Genomic DNA, 19,958 nt, shown 5'->3' with positions numbered 1-19,958 from the left:
TTCTTTTTTTTTTTAAACAGTAAATAGTGGTATGCATTTCTGATTTGCAAAATGTGTTGAATGTGGCAACTCTGAACCAGAACAAATACCAAGTTCATAAACATTATATGGTTTTATCATGATCTAAATACTTCCTCATTAAGCTCCAAATATAAGCATATTTATGTACAGTGAAAATAAATGTGTTAATATTTTGAGCAGTCACACTATATACTAGCTTACACAGTAAAGTGAGGCATATTTGCTGGGCTCAAAAAAGTTTACAATAAAAATTGTGTAACATTTGTTCATTGCATTTTTTTGTCATCCGTTCTTCATTGTTAGACGGTTAAAATATATGTATTTTGAATGACCTGCTGTACTTGTCTGAAACATAGATTTGTAATTCTGTAATTCTGAAACATGTCTGTAATTTTACAGTCATCAGCTTCTAACAGAACTGACAGAGGTATATATTTCCCCTAAAAGGAAATTCTCTAACTTCTTATGACCTGTTTTTATTGGCCTTGGATTTGCGGCAGTGTTTGCGGGTGGTGTGTTGCATGTCATGATCACGATCATGATATTGAAGTCCCCTTATAAACAATTGGATTTTACCTTGTGATCCATCAGTGTAGACTGCATGGGGGCTTAACTTTGTTAGTTATATTGTCCTATACAAAGCAATACTCAGAAGCCATGACTCTCCACAACACCTCAGGGAGGAGCTGGGAACAGAGGTAAGTTTAAAAATTGAGGGCCAATTCGCTCCCCTCTGGAAACCATCTCTCACCATCTCAGAAAGCACAGGGTGCCAGGTTATATTAAAAAAAATTGATATGTTTTCTCCTCTACCTGGTCACATTGGTATAATAAAGAACCACATTAAAACTCCACCAAATTTAGCCTCCTATACCGGTTACATCAGCACATAAAATGTGGTTTGTAATGAATTGAATGCTTAATAAGTCCCACAGTAATGACCTACAAGTCAGTCAGTCCAAGGCTGCTCCACTCCATGTGGCTATTTATAGCCCCAAAAAATTTCAGTTGAAATTTCACAAGGTATATTTTCCTCCTTATTTAGATGATAATCATCTACAGTAATGATTAGCATTGGCTTTTAAAACATCTAAGGGATTTTTCTGAATTTTTTCCGAAAGACTTACAGCAAACTCAAGAAGTGTGCAGGATATGTGGAAGTTGTATCTGCATTTCTTATACTGGCTATAGAGCAGCCCCAAAGCGATAAGACAGATCCAACACCAAAAAGGAGCAGTTCCTGGGGGAAGTCAACTAAAGGTGTTAAAGGTGTTAAAGAACCATAAATACATGTCATGTGATACTTCATAGATTTATAACACTGAATAAACATTAGTCAATGCCATCAACAGCATGTTTTTATTGCTCAAGAAACACTTAACCAGTACATAAATAATTATAAATAATTATTATAATAATTTAAGGAAAATAATTCATAGACAGCATACACAGATGGATAATTAAGCAGTGTGTGTGTTTGATTTCTGTTGTAAGGACTCGCTGATTTAGATACAGGTTTTAAACTAACCTGTGGCCTGCTTTTTTGTTACTTTATTTAATCTACGATGCGTTGATTTTATAATTATTGATCTGTGAAAAAATATAATTTGTGATAAACAGGGAGTGAAAATATCTCGACTAACGGTTCCCTCAGGAGTATTATCGTAAAGCAGAGTGTCGTAAACCAGGTGCAGAGATGGCCCCGAATAGGGAGGGCGGGGCTTGTGGAAGTGCGGTGGAGGATCTCCTCAGCAGCAGCAGCAGCAGCACAAGGCCGCGGTACACGATAATGGCGGATGGCCCCAGGTGCCAGCGCAGAAAGCAGACGAAGCCGAGGAGAAATAACGGTGAGTGTCAATCCGGACAGGCGAAGTTTAAAGGCGTGTTCTGTTTCAAATTACTGCTAATGTTTGTTTACTTTTTGAGCATCGTAACTTACTCAGGCTACTTTATATGTGTGGAGTTGTTTAAGTGTCCGGACGGATATAAAGTGACCCGTTATCTGTTCCACCTGAGGCAGGAAGCTGCTCCACACACAGGGCTCTGTTTAGTAACGAAACACAGAAACTTAGTAACTGGGGAAAATAGCTTTTATATTTAATTTGTTCTCGGTAACGTGTCCGTGGTGCACAAATGAAGATTGTAGTTGTACATTATTCACTGTATAAGCTGTAAATACGTTTGTTTATTTGGGGGTCTGAATGTAAACACTTAGTTATTGTGATGTTGACGCTAAACTGTGACACACAATATAATAAAACTCTCGTGTTCTGTAAACTTAGTTCACTTTTTCTGTTTCTCTCCGGGTTAAAAAGTGATATGTTTGGCTTTACTCGATTGTAATAATAAGGTTAGTTATTGTGGCGCTTCCTTTAAGTAACACCAGACTCGCGCTGTACCGTTATAGAAGCGCGAGCTACCTTTTCCTGCGTGCTGTGCGTGCGTGCGTGCGTGTGAGTGACGCGCGAGCCTCGCGCCGCCCCGCCCCGCCCCGCCCCGTGTAGGCTACCGGAGCCATCACCGTGTCTACCTGAGCGATGTGCGGAAAAAGAACGGCGCAAGCTATTGTATTGTTTAACGGCTAAATCTGCGCATGTCGTCTCTGCAGCAGCTGAAGCTAAAGACGTGAAAAGGAACAGAGTCTCCGTTAAACCGTCATCGGGAGCCAGAGACGCGCGTTCACTGCAGCAAATGGCAACTTGTGCAGGTAGAAAACAGATGGTGTTCTGATTATAGCGCTGCAACAAAGACTGTTTTTGTGTGTGTTTAGTTTTATGGCTTCGGTCTGTCCGATCTGTCTGACCGTTTAATTTGATTTGCGCACGCGCGTTCAGCGCGAGCTCCGGATAAACGGCCGAAGGGCGAGAGGAAGAGCGAAAGTAGCGCATAAGGTGGTTTCTGATATTCAGCGGTTTGTGGTTAAGCAGTTTCCTGTGAAGCGTTTATGTAATGTAGGTGGGGCTGGAGTGCAGGACCGTTAGATGATGCAGTGATGTTTAACACCAGGTGATGAAACACCTTATAGGTGAATCAGCTCGCGTTCGTTCTGTTTCCTGTTGAAACGTTCTAGAATATCACGATTTTTATGACGTATTATCTGTGTTTGCAGGTGGTACAAAAGTCAACCCTATTTTTTACTACAATGTGTATGATTTGATGAATGATCTCTAATGAATGTATTTGCTGTTTGAATTAATCTGATGATTAATTGACTGCATATTCATAGATAATAGGGAGATGATGATCATGTGCAGATTTTTATATACTGTATTATTTTTGTCCTTTCAGAGATTATTTCCAGTAAAACAGTAGAATAATGTTGTAGTTTGGTGTTCACACAGGGGGAAAATCACTCCTGGTGATCAGTGATTTCACATTATGACGTGAGCATGTGACCTCATGGAGTAGCATCGTCTTCCTTTTGTACTGTTTATTTTATTTTTTATTTATTTATTTATTTACAATTTTTGTTCGGTTGCATGGGCTTGTCGGTCAAGCTTTCTTACTGCGTTATTTCTGGTGGACCAGACAACATCCGTCAACATGCATAAATTAACTCTTGTTTAATCAAACCAAGACAGATATTTATTGGTTGTGTTTTATCCCAGTTTTAGAGAAATTTATGATGTCAATGACAAAAATGAGGGAGGGAGAGAATGTAAGCATTAATGAAAGAACTTTATATTGAATTGAAGAGGAAAGCAGTTCTTATAAGCTCATAGACTTTAATTGTAAAGGTATTAATTGTAATTAAGTACATTCAATGTATGGTCACAGATGCCAAAGTGAAATGCATTATTTAACTATATATATATATAATATATACATACATACAGTGACCCAGAGACGAAAAGAGCCTAAATAAACATATCTAGTTAATGAAATATTAAAGTTACTGGGTGAAGAGTTGAGAACAGGATGAACTAAGTAAAGGTGTAAAAAATTTACTGTTCTGTCAAACAATTTGTGGAAATAAAGTAGAACTGCATACAAAAACCTCCAAATACTATTGACTTATTTGTGTTAATAATTAGATGAACAATTATTTATGTCTTCTTATGCTCCAAAGTCCATTTATCCTCAGTGACACAAACATTATTCATATGACACAAATTGACAAAAATTGCAGTGCTTATGTGTCACAGGCAAATGCTTGAAAAAAGCCCAAAAGCTCAATAATAATTTCTGGGTTTTATTCATTAAATCCCATTGTCAAATGTTTGTGCCTGTACTGTGGCTAAACCTGTTTTGTTTCCATCACCACACTACAATAGAGAGAATTTCAATGAATTTGCTGTGGTCGTGAAAAAAGAATTTTGTCTCTATCTTTACTTTAGCAGTATGCATTACTGATAAAATCAGTGTGTGTATGGCATACTGTCATACATTGGTGTTAAGCAAAACTAAGTGCAAAGGTGTTATCTTGAGAAAATTTTTGTTAGCTCAAGAATATAACTTTTGTTAACTCAAGATCACAAGAAGGTCCACCATGTCCACCATAAACCCATGGCAACTTCAGTCTGTAACTGAGTGAGCAAATAATATTAGTTCCAATAGGTTGGAACAAAATGTAATTTGTTTGGAGGTATCTCAGTCTGGAAACTGAAAAGTAAGACTGCTGCTTGTAATGTGTGTAAAGACAGCATGCTGAGGTGTGGACATATGGTTGCATCTTACAATACAACCAATTTAACAATAGACTTCCGCTGATGCTTTCCAGAAATGCGATAAATAAATTCCTTTGGATTGCATTTAAATTGTGTCAGAATTGGATTGGAACTGAAAAAATGTGGATCAGCCCATCTCTAAATTGTGGTAGCAACTCAAATGCCCCTTTTCCACCAAAAAGAACTGGGTGCTGGTTCAGAGCTAGCGCTGGTGCTGGTTCAAATTTGGTTCCACTGGCACACATTCTAAGAACCGGTTTGCCTTTCCACTGGCAAGAGAGCCGTCACAGAGCCGAGTGTGACTTCACTGTATACGTGTCACGTGTCCCAGCAACTTTAGCGCAGCAGCGGCAAACACAACAACAATAGCGGATGTTGCTTTACATGGCTTTGTGAACCTACATTAGCATCCAAACATGGCGAATAAAACGTGTATGGGCAGCTTCATGTAATCTGTATTAATGGAGGTTGTAATTGAGAAAGTACATAACATTATTTCATCATTAACACAGAAAAAAGTTAGCCTTAGCATGTAGCTATCTACTATTATGTGTGCTGATAATGTATCATATCGCAGTAAAGTAAAAGTGTATTAAACATTAGTATACTTAAGGTACATTATCAAATGCGCTAAATGTAGCCCCGCCCACAGCCCCTAACGCAAGCAGTTCTTAAGTCTAGACCAGCAACGTTTTGGTGCTACTTAAGAACCACTTTTCCTGATTCAGAGCCGGTGCTTTGGCGATCGAAAAAGAAAGAACTGGTTCTAAATTAGGCTCTGGCTCCGAACCAGCACTCAAACTGCCTCGGTGGAAAAGGGGAAAAAGAGCAGAGGAGGGTTTGATAGGTCCATTTACTTTGCAGACATTTGTGTGGAGAAATAAACTACCTTTTTTTTTGGAACTTTTTTATGAAGATATTGGCCTAGGTAGGCTAAGGTAAAAACAACAAATTAAAAAAAAAATACATTTTTACACTACAAACTTTTAAAATGTCTACTTAACCACCACTTTGGGCAAAGAAATTCAGTGCTGTTTGTTGGCACCCCATAAAGGTGGAAATTCCATTTTTGGCCTCTGGTAAAAAGAATGTTGGTTATAAAGAAAATGACACAATTCTCATGAGTGTGGTGGAGGATCTGTGATGTTGTGGGGCTGTTTTTCTTGCAAATGTGAGTCATAAATTAACCAGCAAACTTGACAGTGATTCAAAACATACATCCAAACTGTTCACAGAATTTTTGATACTTGATATAGCCACCCCTGTCATCTGAACTAGACCTCATTGAAGACCTAGGACTAGAGAATATCTGAAGAGATTGCGTTGTTGGCTCTGACTTAGGGCTGCACGAATTAGGGAAAATGTCATATTGCGATTATTGAGGTCAGGATTGCGATTGCGATATGCGATTGCGATATAATAAACAAATGGTATCATGCGTCAACTTGCTTGGTTCTCAAGGAAAATGCACACACAGATTACTGATAATGCTGAAATTAGTATTTCTAAACTCCATCTAGCAACAACAACAAAAATGCAAAATGTTTTCAAATTAAAATATAAAATAACATATTAATGCTGATTAATGAAAAGCCTAAGATCAAAACTGTAGGTGTACAGTATGTATATAAAGTAAATTACCAACTTAAATGCAAGTTATACATGGTATTGCACACACCATTATTGATGTTTCCCTTACATATACATTTGCTTTTAAGCCTAATTATTAATTTTGATTATGATGTGATTGTGACAGGGGCATGGGAAGAGGTTTCAGGTGTGGGGTGCTGAGTTTTTTCTGTCACCACTTTTGAATAAGAAACAATATCAAGGCTATAAAACTTGTCAAAACTCCACAAATCACAAAAGTATCAGTGAGAAGTTGAGAACACACGTTTAAACAGTGCATACACTCGAACTTGACTGCACATCACATTTTTTACTTTATTGATACTGCTTTTATGTCATCGGGACATAATATGTCATGTACAATAAAAGCGCCTGTGCAGCAACAGGAAATATCATTTAACACAAAAAGCCGCCTAGATGGTGGACTTGCGCTCAGGATTTATTTATTTATTTATTTATTTATTTATTTATTTATTTTTGAGCGGCGTGTGGACGAATTCTTTCTACGCACACACTATTTTATTTCTTGGTAACAGACCGCTGCTAACTATAACACACCGTTGCCATGAAAAACAGAGCGTTGGAATGGACACACAGGATTCTAACCGTAGAGACGGAGCGCACTATTTTCTTTAGCGGAAGCAATACACTAGTTCAGCAGTTTCGTGTTGTAGCCACAGGCGTATGAGACCTGTAACTTGAGCAACAGCACGAAGCCGCAAACTCGTTCTGAATATTTTCAAGACGTAACAGCTGATGAAAAAGCAGAGACAATTGTAGACGAAAATAAAGAGAGATTTTATCTTAGTTTTTATTTTATACAAAACATTTCCGTCTCGTCTTTTTTTGTCAACAATAATGCATGTTAATTTAGTCTTAGTCAGCGTTTTTGGACAGCGGTGCAGTCTTGACATCGTCTCGTCTTAGTCATGAAAAAAAGGTTGTTGACGAACATATTTCGTCTCGTCTGATGAAATTAACACTACATATATCAGAGGTAGCATCTTTTTTTTCTGGCCACCAGTTCAGTGTCCGTCTGCTCGGCATCCATCTTCACCCGTTCCGCGCTGCACACCGGAAAAAGTCACGACATGACCATATGCGCCACACGTGCCACTGTCTAAACTGAAACTCACTGGACTTTTTTTTTTCATTAGCGGATAGCGGTGTAGTGTATGAAATAGGCAAACAGCTTTCAGAGAGAATGGGTTGTCATGTCCACACATGTACTTATTTATTTCATAAAATCGCAGCATTTTGCGTCATATAATCGCACAGGCTTGATATCGCGATTGCGATATGATTAATCTTGCAGCACAACTCTGACTCCATATTTCTTTCATCAAGCATTACAAACAGAAACTTTGAGGTGTTGAGCTGTTGGACTACTGATTGAAAGGTTATGAGTTCGAATCCAAGGTCCAACAAGTCAAAGTCAAAGTTTATTTATAGAGCACCTTTTTAAAACAGCAGGTGTTCACCAAAGTGCTGTACAAACAATATAAAATAAACAATAGAACTAACAAGCATAAAATAATAATAATAATAAACATTAAAAAGACTAATAAAAATGCAATAAAATACAATAATAGTTAGTAACACGTACTAAAAAAAAAACTCTTAACAGGTAACTCTCATATTGCGTTGTATGCTGCACCATACAAATATGTTTTTAAATGTGATTTAAAAACAGCAAGTGAAGGAGCCTGCCTAATGTACAAAGGCAAATTATTCCAGAGTTTGGGGGCTGCTACTGCAAAGGCACAGTCACCTCTGCTCTTTAATCTTGCATTGGAAGATACTAAAAGCAGTTGCCCAGAAGACCTAAGAGCTCTGGATAGAGCATATGGCTTTAATAGCTCTGAGAGATACCAACAAGTGGCCCTTAATCCTCATTTGCTCAGTTGTATAAAATGAGATTAAACGTACGTCACTCTGGATAAGGGCCCCTTCCAAATGTTGTAAATATACATTTTTTTAGAATTAACTTCAGTTACAGGTTCTTTCATAAATTGCTTTTTAAATAAAAGTAATTAACCATTAATTAACCAATTGATGATTTTTTTAAGAAATATTTTTACACATTTTCTAGAAATTCTGGTGCTAATTGGGCATTAGTGCAAGCAAATTGCTAACGCATCGTAGCATTGGTTGTGGCACAGTTCACAAAACCCACAGTTCGGTTTGTATCACGGTTTTAGGGTCACGGTTTTCGGTTCTGTACGGTTCTTGTTGTTATTTTTTCTTTTAATCTTCAACACTCCAGAAATTTATTATTAGCTTAATTATCCACAATTTAGGATACAGTATTAACATTTTTGTAATGTAATCATGCACTAACTGAATTTGACTTGACATTAAGCACATTATTGGGACCATCTCTGAGTAAAAGCTAGGTGAGATTTTGATACAGCAAGAGAGAAGACATTGATGAAGACATGCTTTTCGTTTATTTGGCAAAAAAAAAAGGAGAATATGTATTATCTCTACAGTAACTTGTGCCTTTTTCATTTATCAAACTGCCAACTTCAGTGTAGCTCTTACAAAAAAAAAATTAAAGAAAAAGAGAGGAGCACTTACAAGCTCTGTCTTTTAAACAAGTCAAAATATTTTAAACATAAATATATAATATAATGTAATAACAATATAATGAGGCTATAACAATAGCAAAGGCCATAATCATAAAGTCAAGCCTAAGTTTAACCATCTTAACACAACTGTCATATTAGAAGTGTTGCCATTAGCATATTGATTGCATTTTGCACAATGCTTGCACACAGTCGCAGTTCTATCTACTGTTTTATTTCCGTTGTCATCGTAAGTAACATGAGATCCAAAATGTTCCCACACACTGGATTTGAATGACGCGGGCATATCCGCCAACTCCGGGCAGCCTTTATTATCTCCTCCACTTGCCATTTCTGCAGCACTCCTTACTCAACGTTTACTGTCTATATGTATGTTCGCGCGAAACTGTCTTATGTGAAACTGACCATGGGGCCCCATTGTGCATGCGTCGAACCGTGCGATGCACACATGAACTGAACCGAGACAAGTGAACTGAACGGTCCGGCTGTTTTTTCATGTACCGTGCCACCCCTAATCTGTTGTGTTGCTCAACTTTTCTCAACATGGATTGATGTGATATTTATGCATTATATGGTAACTCTGGCTGATTTTTCTTCATTCTCATCTTCATTTAAACTGTTACTATTGCTTGCATCTTTTCTGGTGGTTGGACAGCTTACTTTGCAGATATATGTCTAGGTTTTAGACATTTAGGTATTAGAAACTGCAGATTTTGAAGGATTTTCACACACAACATATCAAGAATTTACACATTTAGTGTGAAACCACCTTGTGGATAATAGAGTTCAGAGTAAAATGGCCAGGTTTGAGCTATCAGGATGGATAAACAGATATCCAGTCTTCATTTTTTCTTAACATGCATTAAACAATGAACCATTTTGGATGGTTGGTGAACTACAACAACAGAAGATCTTCTGCTCACCACGGTTGTAAAGAGTTTATTTTACTTACAATAGATTTCCTGTCAGCTTAGACCAGTATGGTCATTCTCTTCTGATCTCTATCATCAACAATGTACCTCATTCTTGAAACCCTCTGCACAGAGGATATCATTTTCCCCCACATGATTCTGTGTAAACCCTAGAGCCTGTTGTATATGAAAATCCCCGGAGATCAGCAGTTTCTGAAATATGCAAACAACCTTCATGACATGGTTAAAGCTGCAGAGATCACTTTTATTTCATTCTGATTTTTTTTGTTGTGAACATTAACTGAAACAGCTGACCTGTATCTGCTTGAGTTTTTGCTTTGCTTTGTAAAAAAGGGCAGATTTCCCTTTGCCTCAACCTCTTCTAAGCATTTATTCAGATGACAATGATAGTCTTTTGCATAGACCTGTGTAGTCCTTGCCAGCTTGATTGTATGCTGTCATTAAAAGCAAAACAGGGATATTATTATTACATTTTATATTGTATTAAATGTCAAATAATATACTTGCCAATAATATACAATTGTGCTGCATGATTAATCATATCGCAGTCGCAATCGCGATATCAAGCCTGTACAATTAAATGACGCAAAATGCTGCGATTTTATGAAATATATAAATGCATGTGTGGACATGACAACCCATTTTCTCTGAAAGCTGTTTGCCTATTTCATGCACTACACAGACGAAAAAAAGACCAGTGAGTTTCAATTTAGGTAGTGGCACATGTGGCGTGTGTCGTGACGTTTTCGGGTGGGCAGCGCGGAACAGGTGAAGATGGATGCCGAGCAGACGGACACTGAACTGGTGGCCAGAAAAAATGCTACCTCTGTTATATGCAGTATTAATTTCATCAGACGAGACGAGACTAAATGTTTGTCAACAACTTTTTTTTTCATGACTAAGACGAGACGATGACAAGACCACCACTGTCCAAAAACGCTGACTAAGACTAAATTAACATGCATTATTGTTGACGAAAAAAGACGAGACAAAAATGTTTTGTATAAAATAAAAACTAAGATAAAATCACTCTTCATTTTCATCTACAATTGTCTCTGCTTTTTTATCAGCTGTTACGTCTTTAAAATATTCAGAACGAGTTCGCGGCTTCACGCTGTTCCAGGTCTCATACGCCTGTTTGTATACAACTAATTGTATTGCTTCCGCTAAAGAACATAGTGCGCTCCGTCTCTATGGTTAGAACCTTGTGTGTCCATGGCAATGCTCTGTTTTACATTTCAACGGTGTGTTATAGTTAGCAGCGGTCTGTTACCAAGAAATAAAATAGTGTGTGTCGGCTCAAAAAAAAAAAAGTCCTGAGCGCAAGTCCACCGTCTAGGCGGCTTTTTGCGTTAAATGATAAGTTCGAGTGTATGCACTGTTTAAACGTGTTCTCAACTTCTCACTTTTGTGATTCGTGGAGTTTTGATAAGTTTTATAGCCTTGATATTGTTTCTTATTCAAAGGTAGTGACAGAAAAAACTCTTTACCCCCAACCTGAAACCTCTTCCCCTGTCACAATCACATCATAATCAAAAGTAATAATTAGGCTTAAAAGCAAATGTATATGTAAGGGAATCAAGTTTAATAATTACATTGCTCCAAATATTATCAATAATGGTGTGTGCAATACCATGTATAACTTGCATTTAAGTTGGTAATTTACTTTGTGTGTGTGTGTGTGTGCGTGTGTGTGTGTGTGTGTATGTATATATATATATATATATATATATATATACATATATATACATATATATACATATATATACCTATATATACATACACACACACACGCACACACACACACACACATTATATATATACATATATATACCTATATATACCTATATATATAGGTATATATACATACATATATATACCTACAGTTTTGATCTTTATGCTTTTCATTAATCAGCATTAATGTATTTTATATTTTAATTTGAAAACGTTTTGCATTTGTTTGTTGTTGTTGCTTTGAGTTTAGAAATACAAATTTCAGCACTATCAGTAATCTGTGTGTGCATTTGTCTTGAGAACCAAGCAAGTTGACTCATGATACCATTTGTTTATTATATCGCTATCGCAATCGCAATATTGACCTCAATAATCGCAATATGATATTTTCTCCAAATCGTGCATCCCTAATATACAATGTAATAAATTGTATTTGGTTAGTAATGAATGGTCACAGACATTTGGTCTCTAGCCTCTTTTTTTGCCCGTCTGCTGCATGAGTGCTGCATTAGTGGTTCCTTGTAAATTTTTATATCAAATGTGCTGAGGTGGGAAAAAACATCAGAGGATGTAAAGCTCATGTAAACCAATTTAATAAAATTTTATTTGTATATCTCTTTTTAACAATAGATATTGTCTCAATGAAGCTTTAAAAACATCTAAAAATTCAGAATAAAAAAAAAATAAAAGTTTAAATTTTAAATTCTATTTATAAAAACTCCATGCAGAACCCATCCTTATCTGGGTGACACCAGAGAGTCTGATTTAAATGTTTTTTCTTTCTACAACTGTATATAACAACTTCTAAGTATGAGTGTCTGTGTAATTTCTGAAGTCATTCCTGTTGAAGCCATCACTAAAGTGGTATCACAACAGTCTCATATATCTCCAGGCTCTCCATGAGGGCTATCCTCAGTAGCAGTGACATCCAAGACTTGAACCTCCAACCATATGTAGGGCATCATGATCAGGATCAGGCACATCCAGAGAGCCAGCCACTCCATCTGTCAGCAAACCTGACCCCTATGTGGGGTGCCAGCATCCACACATCCCAGATCTTCAAAAGACTCAATGCCTAAGAAACCTCCAGATCTGCTCCTTTGCCTTAGAAAACTATAGGCTTAACTTAACAAACACTAATTGGAAGGCTGTGTCTGTTGCAAGCGCTGCCCCCTGCTGCTGGCTGTACTACTTGAGGTACTGACAAATAGTTTGCACCTTTTGTTCAAAGTGGCGGTGTTCTGCTCCAAGTTTACTTGTCATTTATATTGTATGTGTAGTTATGTAGTTTTAGTGCCCCCTAGTTGCAGATCTCCAGAAAAAATAAGTGGTCACATTTCCCATGCCGTCAGCTCCTTAATCTTCAGATGCCATCCTTTGTTTTGCGTTTGTAAAAGCATCATCTGTAAGTTAATTCTTTTTTGCATAATACTCAATGATACATATTTTCATATATTTGTGATCAGTTTATTTGGAGCTTTGATTTAATAGAAGTTTTGTGATGACGGCTTTAGCTATTAGCCTAGCCTTTTTTTGACTGCGTTCAATGTGTTAATCTTAATCTATTTTGATAAGATAACTTCTGTATGAGTCAGTATTTGTATCTGTTGTCAATTTCTTATTTATCTGATAATCCATTTAAGAAAACTGATGGCATTGATTTAATTTGGGCTATTTTCAGATATACTTGCATGAATGCTAATTAGTCATTAGTTTTTTTTCAATCAATTTTTTTGAGTGTTTGTTGCAGTTTTACTCTTAATTCATAATGTACCTGGCATCTTATTAAAAGTCAAAGACTAAGATGAATCGTCTGTAGTTTATAGATGTAGTTTGGCTGGCTGTTAAATTGCATTGGTAGATGCAAGGAGAACAGTACAGTAAAAAGATGATAACCATGAGCACAGTAGACCGAGCTTCTGAGGTGGGCTCAAAACGCTCTCATTCATCACGATCATCGCGGTCATCAAGAATGTCAGCTAGCATGGCAGCAGCCACTGCACAGGCTCAAGCAGAAGTGGCACAAACTCGTGTATCGTTTGTAAAGAAAGAAAATGCAATCAAACTGGACAGGATTAAATTAGAAATGTCCCACAAACTGGACAAAGCAGAATGAAGGCAGATTTGGAGGTGCTCCAACATGAAAAAGAACAAGCTGCTGCTCTGGCCCAGGCAGAAGTGTTAGAAGCAGCTGTAGCATCAATTGAGGACAATATGTCAAGTGCTAGCTTCTCTGTGTCTTCACATAGCAAAGTGGAGCGCACCAAATACTATGTTGAAATGCAAAGTGGGGTGGAACTAAATAAGCCAAAAGAAACTGACATTCAGAATTCAAATTACAGCAATAAACTGTACACTACCTACTCTAATCGAGTGCAACAATATTCCAGATTACAGGGCAGAAATACCTACTCCAGAGGTCGCTCAAAATTATTCTCATGTTAGAAGAATAGCCTCTGAGATTCCAGAAATGGATGACAGTGCCCGGATCCTCATGCTCTTGGGTCGTGAGAGTCCATAAGTTGAGATGCCAGATAAATGGGCCTCATAATGCTCCTTTTGCGATTAAAGCAGATTTAGGCTGGCTTATAATTGGAGATGTATGCTTGGGTAATTCTCACAAGCCAAGTGTGTTGAGTTGCAAGACACACGTGCTGGACAATGGTAGAACCTCATACTTCGCCCCATGTCAAAGACACATCAACTTGAAGGATAGCTTATGTCTCACAGCTGAAGCACAAGGTATCCCTCATGTCTACAAGGGTGCATGTGCAAGCAGAGAAAATCTCCTTGGCTGTTCGGTGTTCAAGCGCACAAGTGATGACGACAAACCTGCTCTGTCTGTTGAGGATCATATCTTCCATGGACAACGAGTTTTTTAGAGATAATGACAATAGCTGGGTGGGTCTTCTCCCCTTCAGATGCCCTAGACCTCTTCTTCCCAATAACAGAGAGCATGCTCTTACTCGTCTCTACTCTCTTCGTCGGACTTTGCTGAAAAGACCAGAGATGATTCAGCAGTTTACAGATTTCATGCAAAGGTTGTTTGAAAACGATCATGCAGAGTATGCTGCTCCCCTAAGCATTGACCAGGAACGCTGGTATTTACCATACTTTGGGGTTTATCACCCAAAAAAGCCCGACCAAATTAGAGTGGTGTTTGATTCCAGCGCTCAATATCAGGGTCTCTCACTGAATAGCATACTTTTGACAGGACCAGATTTAAACAGCAGTTTGTTAGGTGTGCTGATCCGGTTCAGAAAGGAGCCTGTTGCCGTGACTGCCGATATACAGCAAATGTTCCACTGTTTCACAGTGAGAGAAGATCACAGAGATTATTTGAGGTTCCTGTGGTTCCATGACCATGATCTCGAAAAGGATGTGATTGAATGTAGGATGAAAGTCCATGTGTTTGGAAATAGCCCCTCCCCAGCAGTGGCGATTTACGGACTTCATCGGGCTGCCAAAGATGGAGAGCTTATGCATGGAGCCGACACCTACAACTTTGTGAAGAGAGATTTTTATGTGGACGAAGGTCTGAGGTCATTTCCGACTGCTGCTGAAGCTGTTGACTTACTTCGCAGGACACAAGCATCCCTGGCAGAATCTAATTTAAGGCTCCACAAGATAATGTCAAACAGCCCATTAGTGTTGTCAGCCTTTCCACCCGAAGACTGCGCTAAAGGTGTCAAAGATCTTGATTTTGGAGATGAAACCATACTAGCTCAACATAGTCTTGGCCTGAACTGGGAAATATCAACAGACACCTTTACAATTCTTGTTAAGAGAGCTGTCAAAAGGATTAGAAACTGGGACGAGCCCCTCCCTGAAGAGAAATGCAGGGAGAGGGAAATGTGGAGAAATTCATTGCAAGATCTGGAAAGAATTCATGTTCAACGGACATATAGCTTGAAGTCACTCTCAAAGGCAAAATGTACGGAGCTGTGCATATTTTCAGATGCATCCTTCAAGGCTATTGGAGCAGTAGCATTTTTTAAGACAATCTATGAAGATGGACAGATCAACATTGGTTTCGTCTTGGGTAAAGCTAAATTGACACCTCCAGACAAACCCACAATTCCTAGATTGGAACTTTGTGCAGCTGTATTAGCTGTTGAGATATCAGATCTAATCTTGGACGAGATTGATTTCAAACCAGACTCTGTAAAGTTCTTCTGTGACTGCAAAGTCGTATTGGGTATATACACAATGAAAGTAGGAGGTTCTACATGTATGTGCACAATCGTGTTCAAAGAATCAGGCAATCATCAAAGGCTGAGCAATGGCATTATGTGCCTACCGAGCACAAACCAGCTGACTGTGCGTCCAGGTCTGTTCCAGCTTCTCTTCTTACAGACTCCATGTGGTTAACGGGACCAGACTTTCTTTATAGACCTTTGGAAAGTGAGCTAACCTCACAAGAGACTTTTGAGCTGGTGAATCCAGAGACAGATTCAGAGGTTCGTCCTTCACCTCAAGCGAGCACTGCTGCCACTAGTATAACTGAGAAATCACTTAACCCAGAAAGCTTTGAACGCTTTTCAACATGGAAGTCACTGTTGAGAGGAGTGACGTGCTTGATCCATGTTGCCAGTTCCTTTCACTCGGAGTCTAAAGGACAGATATGCACACATATAGGCTGGTATAAGAGTCATCAGCCTTACTGCCTGAGTCAGTTAGCCCAAACCAAAAAGGTCATTCTTCTTTCTGTCCAAAAGTCTGTTTTTCCTGAAGAGTACAGTGCTCTTAAGAAACATGTTGAAATCTCTCAGAACAGTCCTCTGATCAAGTTGAATCCTGTTCTTGGCGAAGATGGACTAATCAGAGTTGGTGGCCATCTAACACATGCACCTGTGGTCAGTGATGAGAGAAACCCTGGACGTCATCATATCTCCACCTTACTAATTCGTCACTTCCATGATCAAGTGAGGCATCAGGGATGCCTTTTCACCGAAGGAGCTTTGCGCACTGGTGGATACTGGCTAATTAATGGAAAGAGGTTTATTAGTAGTGTCATACATAAGTGTGTTGTATGCAGGAAGTTACGTGGGAGTACAGAAATAAATAAAAAATGGCTGACCTTCCAGAGGTGCGTCTCAGTGCATCCCCACCTTTCACTTATGTTGGCTTGAGTGTTTGGTCCTTTTTCAGTCTCGGCTCGTTGTACAAGAGGAAGGTCGCGCAGAGAGCAAGCGCTGGGCCATTGTCTTCACTTGTATGTCCACATGTGCTGTTCGCATAGAGATAATTGAATCCCTTGATACCTCCAGCTATAAACACACTACGGAGATTTTTTGCCATTAGAGGGCCCATCAAACAATTTCGGTCAGATTGTGGAACTAACTTTGTAGCTGCAAGCAAAGAACTGGGATTCTCCAAAATGATGAAGGACCCAAAGATGCAAGAATACCTCATAAACTGTTCTTGCTCATGGGAATTCAATCCGCCCCATGCTTCGCACATAAACAGCGTTTAATAGGTGTAGTGAAGAGGATTCTGGACTCAATTTTGCTGCAGTACAGATCTCGTCCCCTTTCACATGAAGTCCTATGCACTTTCATGCCTGAAATTTCTGCAGTAATTAATGCAAGGCCCTTAGTTCCAATCTCCTCAGACCCTGACTCACCTCTCATTCTAACTCCTGCAATGCTTCTGACCCAGAAGGTCGGTGTTCCTCCATCTCCTGGAAACTTCTCAGGTAGTGACATGTTCAGGCAACAGTGGAAGCCTCGCTGACAACTTTTGGTATCGCTGTAGACACGAGTATCTCCCAACACCAGAGGTGGCAAAAGTACACACATCCTTTACTCAAGTAGAAGTACAGATACTCATTTTTTAAAAGACTCCAATAAAAGTAGAAGTAGTGACTACACTCTTTTACTCAAGTTAAAGTAAAGAAGTATGGGCTCTGACATGTACTTAAGTAAAAAGTCGCAGATACTACCACCTGTTTAGTGTCATGCTGGTAACTGGAGGCCATGTTTTATATATATATAGTGTGTGTGTGTGTGTGTGTGTGTGTGTGTGTGTGTGTGTATGTATATATAATTTTGGAGTGTGCTGATGGATATTTGTGTTCATCAGCCACAAGATTGTTACGAAAGGCAGGCACTGATGTAGGTGAGGTAGGGTGGAGTCAGCGTTCACATTCATCCCAAAGGTGTTCAGTAGGGATGAGATCAGAAAACAACTACATATAGCAGGAAAGGTCAGGTGACCCAATACTTTTGGAAATATAATGTATACCAAGTGTATCACCAAGGCCATATCCCAAACTGTAGGGAAATTCCAGCTCTGTCCTTGAAAACAACTCAAAATTATTGTGATGTTTTACAAATGACAAAATTAATGTTAATTAAATTAAGCACTTCGTGTTTTTTGGGTTGACACCAGGGGCGGTTCTAGGATTTCATCTTTAGGGGGTTTAGCCCTCAGTGAGAATTTAAAACAAGAAGAGTTCTATTTTATATATTATATGACAACTCTGGAAATAAGAATAGTGAAATTTCACTGCTTTTGGTTGCCGTCTTTCCGACGATTAACGTTATAGGAAAACGTCTCCAGCTCTGACTGCGCGTGCACGCTGCGCATGCCTGTGCTTCTCCGTTCTAATAAAGCAGACAGCTGAAGACGCACTTTTGAAAGACTACAACACACGCGTGTAAAAGATGAAAGGATGATAGGCTGGAAACGGCGCTTAATGAGAAGAAATAATAGTAACTAAAAGTAACGAGTCCGTTTTGAAAATGTAAGAAGTAAAAAGTACAGATATTTGTGTAAAAATGTAATGAGTAAAAGTAAAAAGTTGTCCGAAAAATAAATAGTGGAATAAAGTACTGATACCAGAAAAATTTACTTAAGTACAGTAACGAAGTATTTTTACTCCGTTACTTCCCACCTCTGCCCAACACTACAAAGTTGTCGCAAGTGGACTAGTACTCAACCTGACATTAAAGAAGGTGATCTCGTACTTCTATCAGAGCCCTCATAACGAGTGGCCTATGGCTCTTGTGTCCAAAGTTTTTACAAGCACTGATGGGAGAGTACGCAAAGTTCAGTTGAAAGTGGATCTGAAAAGGATGTAAAGTATCTTGGACCAATTACAGAGGTTATTCTTATGTTGTCAAACGAAAATTAAGACTTAAATGAGACATCCTTAGGATGTCTGGTGGGGAGTGTTCTGCTCCAAGTTTACTTGTCATTTATATTGTATGTGTAGTTTTGGTACGCCCTAGTTGCAGTTCTCCAGAAAAAATAAGTGGTCACATTTCCCATGCCGTCAGCTCCTTAATCTTCATATGCCATCCTTTGTTTTGCGTTTGTAAAAGCATCATCTGTAAGTTAATTCTTTTTTACATAATACTTAATGATACATATTTTCATATATTTGTGATCAGTTTATTCGGAGCTTTGATTTAATAGAAGTGTTGTGATGACGGCTTTAGCTGGTAGCCTAGCCTTTGTTTGACGGCGTTCACTGTGTTAATCTTAATCTATTTTGATAAGATAACTTCTGTATGTGTCGGTATTGGTATTTGTTGACAATTTCTTGGTTATCTGATAATCCCATTTAAGAAAACTGATGACATTGATTTAATTTGGGCTATTTTCAGATATACTTGCATGAATGCTAATTAGTCATTAGTTAATTTTTCTGATTGTTGTTTATTTGTTGTTTGTTGCAGTTTTACTCTTAATTCATAATGTACCTGGCATCTTATTAAAAGTCAAAGACTAAGATGAATCCTGACTCATCTGTACTTTATGGATGGAGTTTGGCTGGCTGTTAAATTGCATTGGTAGATGCAAGGAGAACAGTACAGGCGGATATAAACAGTAGTGGTAAGAGATCATTCAAGTGAAACAAATTAGGACACCTCATGAAAGCCTGTGTTTTTTTTTTAAATAGTTAAACATATGGGCATTTTATCTTTATTTTAACAATATTGAAAGATCCAAGTAATATAAGACATCAAAATTTAAATTAATTTAAATGATCTTTAAATTGTAATTGAAAAAAAAAATGAGTTTCTCATGAGGAAAAATTAAGGACACCCCCACTTAAAATATTTACTTAAAATGGATAAAATTTCCTACAAGTGTATTTTGAAGGAGGCCTGTCTTATTTAAACCTCAGACATTTAGTTTGGTTTGCTCTTAATTGTTGAAGTTGGAGGTATCACCATGGTGAAATCCAAAGAGCTCTCTGAGGCCATCAGAAAGAAGATTGTTAATGCATATGAGTCTGGTTAGGAATATAAAAAGATCTTAAAAGAATTTGTAGTCAGCCATTCCACTGTATGAAAATAATTTGCAAGTGGAAAACATTTCAAACAACTGTCAACATGGCTAGGTCAAGCTGTCCAAGCAAATTAACCCCAAGGGCA

The 19,958-nt window shown here is 38.2% G+C and overlaps 1 protein-coding gene across 5 annotated transcripts in view; it reads left to right on the top strand.

The window, feature by feature from the left end:
• The first annotated feature begins 1,702 nt into the window (after positions 1-1,702).
• Positions 1,703-19,958, top strand: part of zeb1a (zinc finger E-box binding homeobox 1a) — a 32,142-nt gene continuing 13,886 nt past the window's right edge. For 3 of the 5 annotated variants that reach the window (XM_027143129.2, XM_027143128.2, XM_027143127.2), the window contains exons 1-2: positions 1,703-1,868; positions 2,630-2,728. In XM_027143129.2, the coding sequence (XP_026998930.1) occupies positions 1,718-1,868; positions 2,630-2,728 (250 nt within the window). In that variant the 5' untranslated portion in view covers positions 1,703-1,717. The remainder of the gene's footprint in view (positions 1,869-2,629; positions 2,729-19,958) is intronic. The other 2 variants (XM_027143137.2, XM_027143136.2) reach the window with 1 other exon arrangement.

This window comes from Tachysurus fulvidraco, chromosome 22 (assembly GCF_022655615.1).
Source record: "Tachysurus fulvidraco isolate hzauxx_2018 chromosome 22, HZAU_PFXX_2.0, whole genome shotgun sequence".
Classification (NCBI taxonomy): Eukaryota; Metazoa; Chordata; class Actinopteri; order Siluriformes; family Bagridae; genus Tachysurus; species Tachysurus fulvidraco.
The sequence above is the reverse complement of the archived record's forward strand: the minus strand, read 5'-3'. Positions and strand labels throughout refer to the sequence as shown.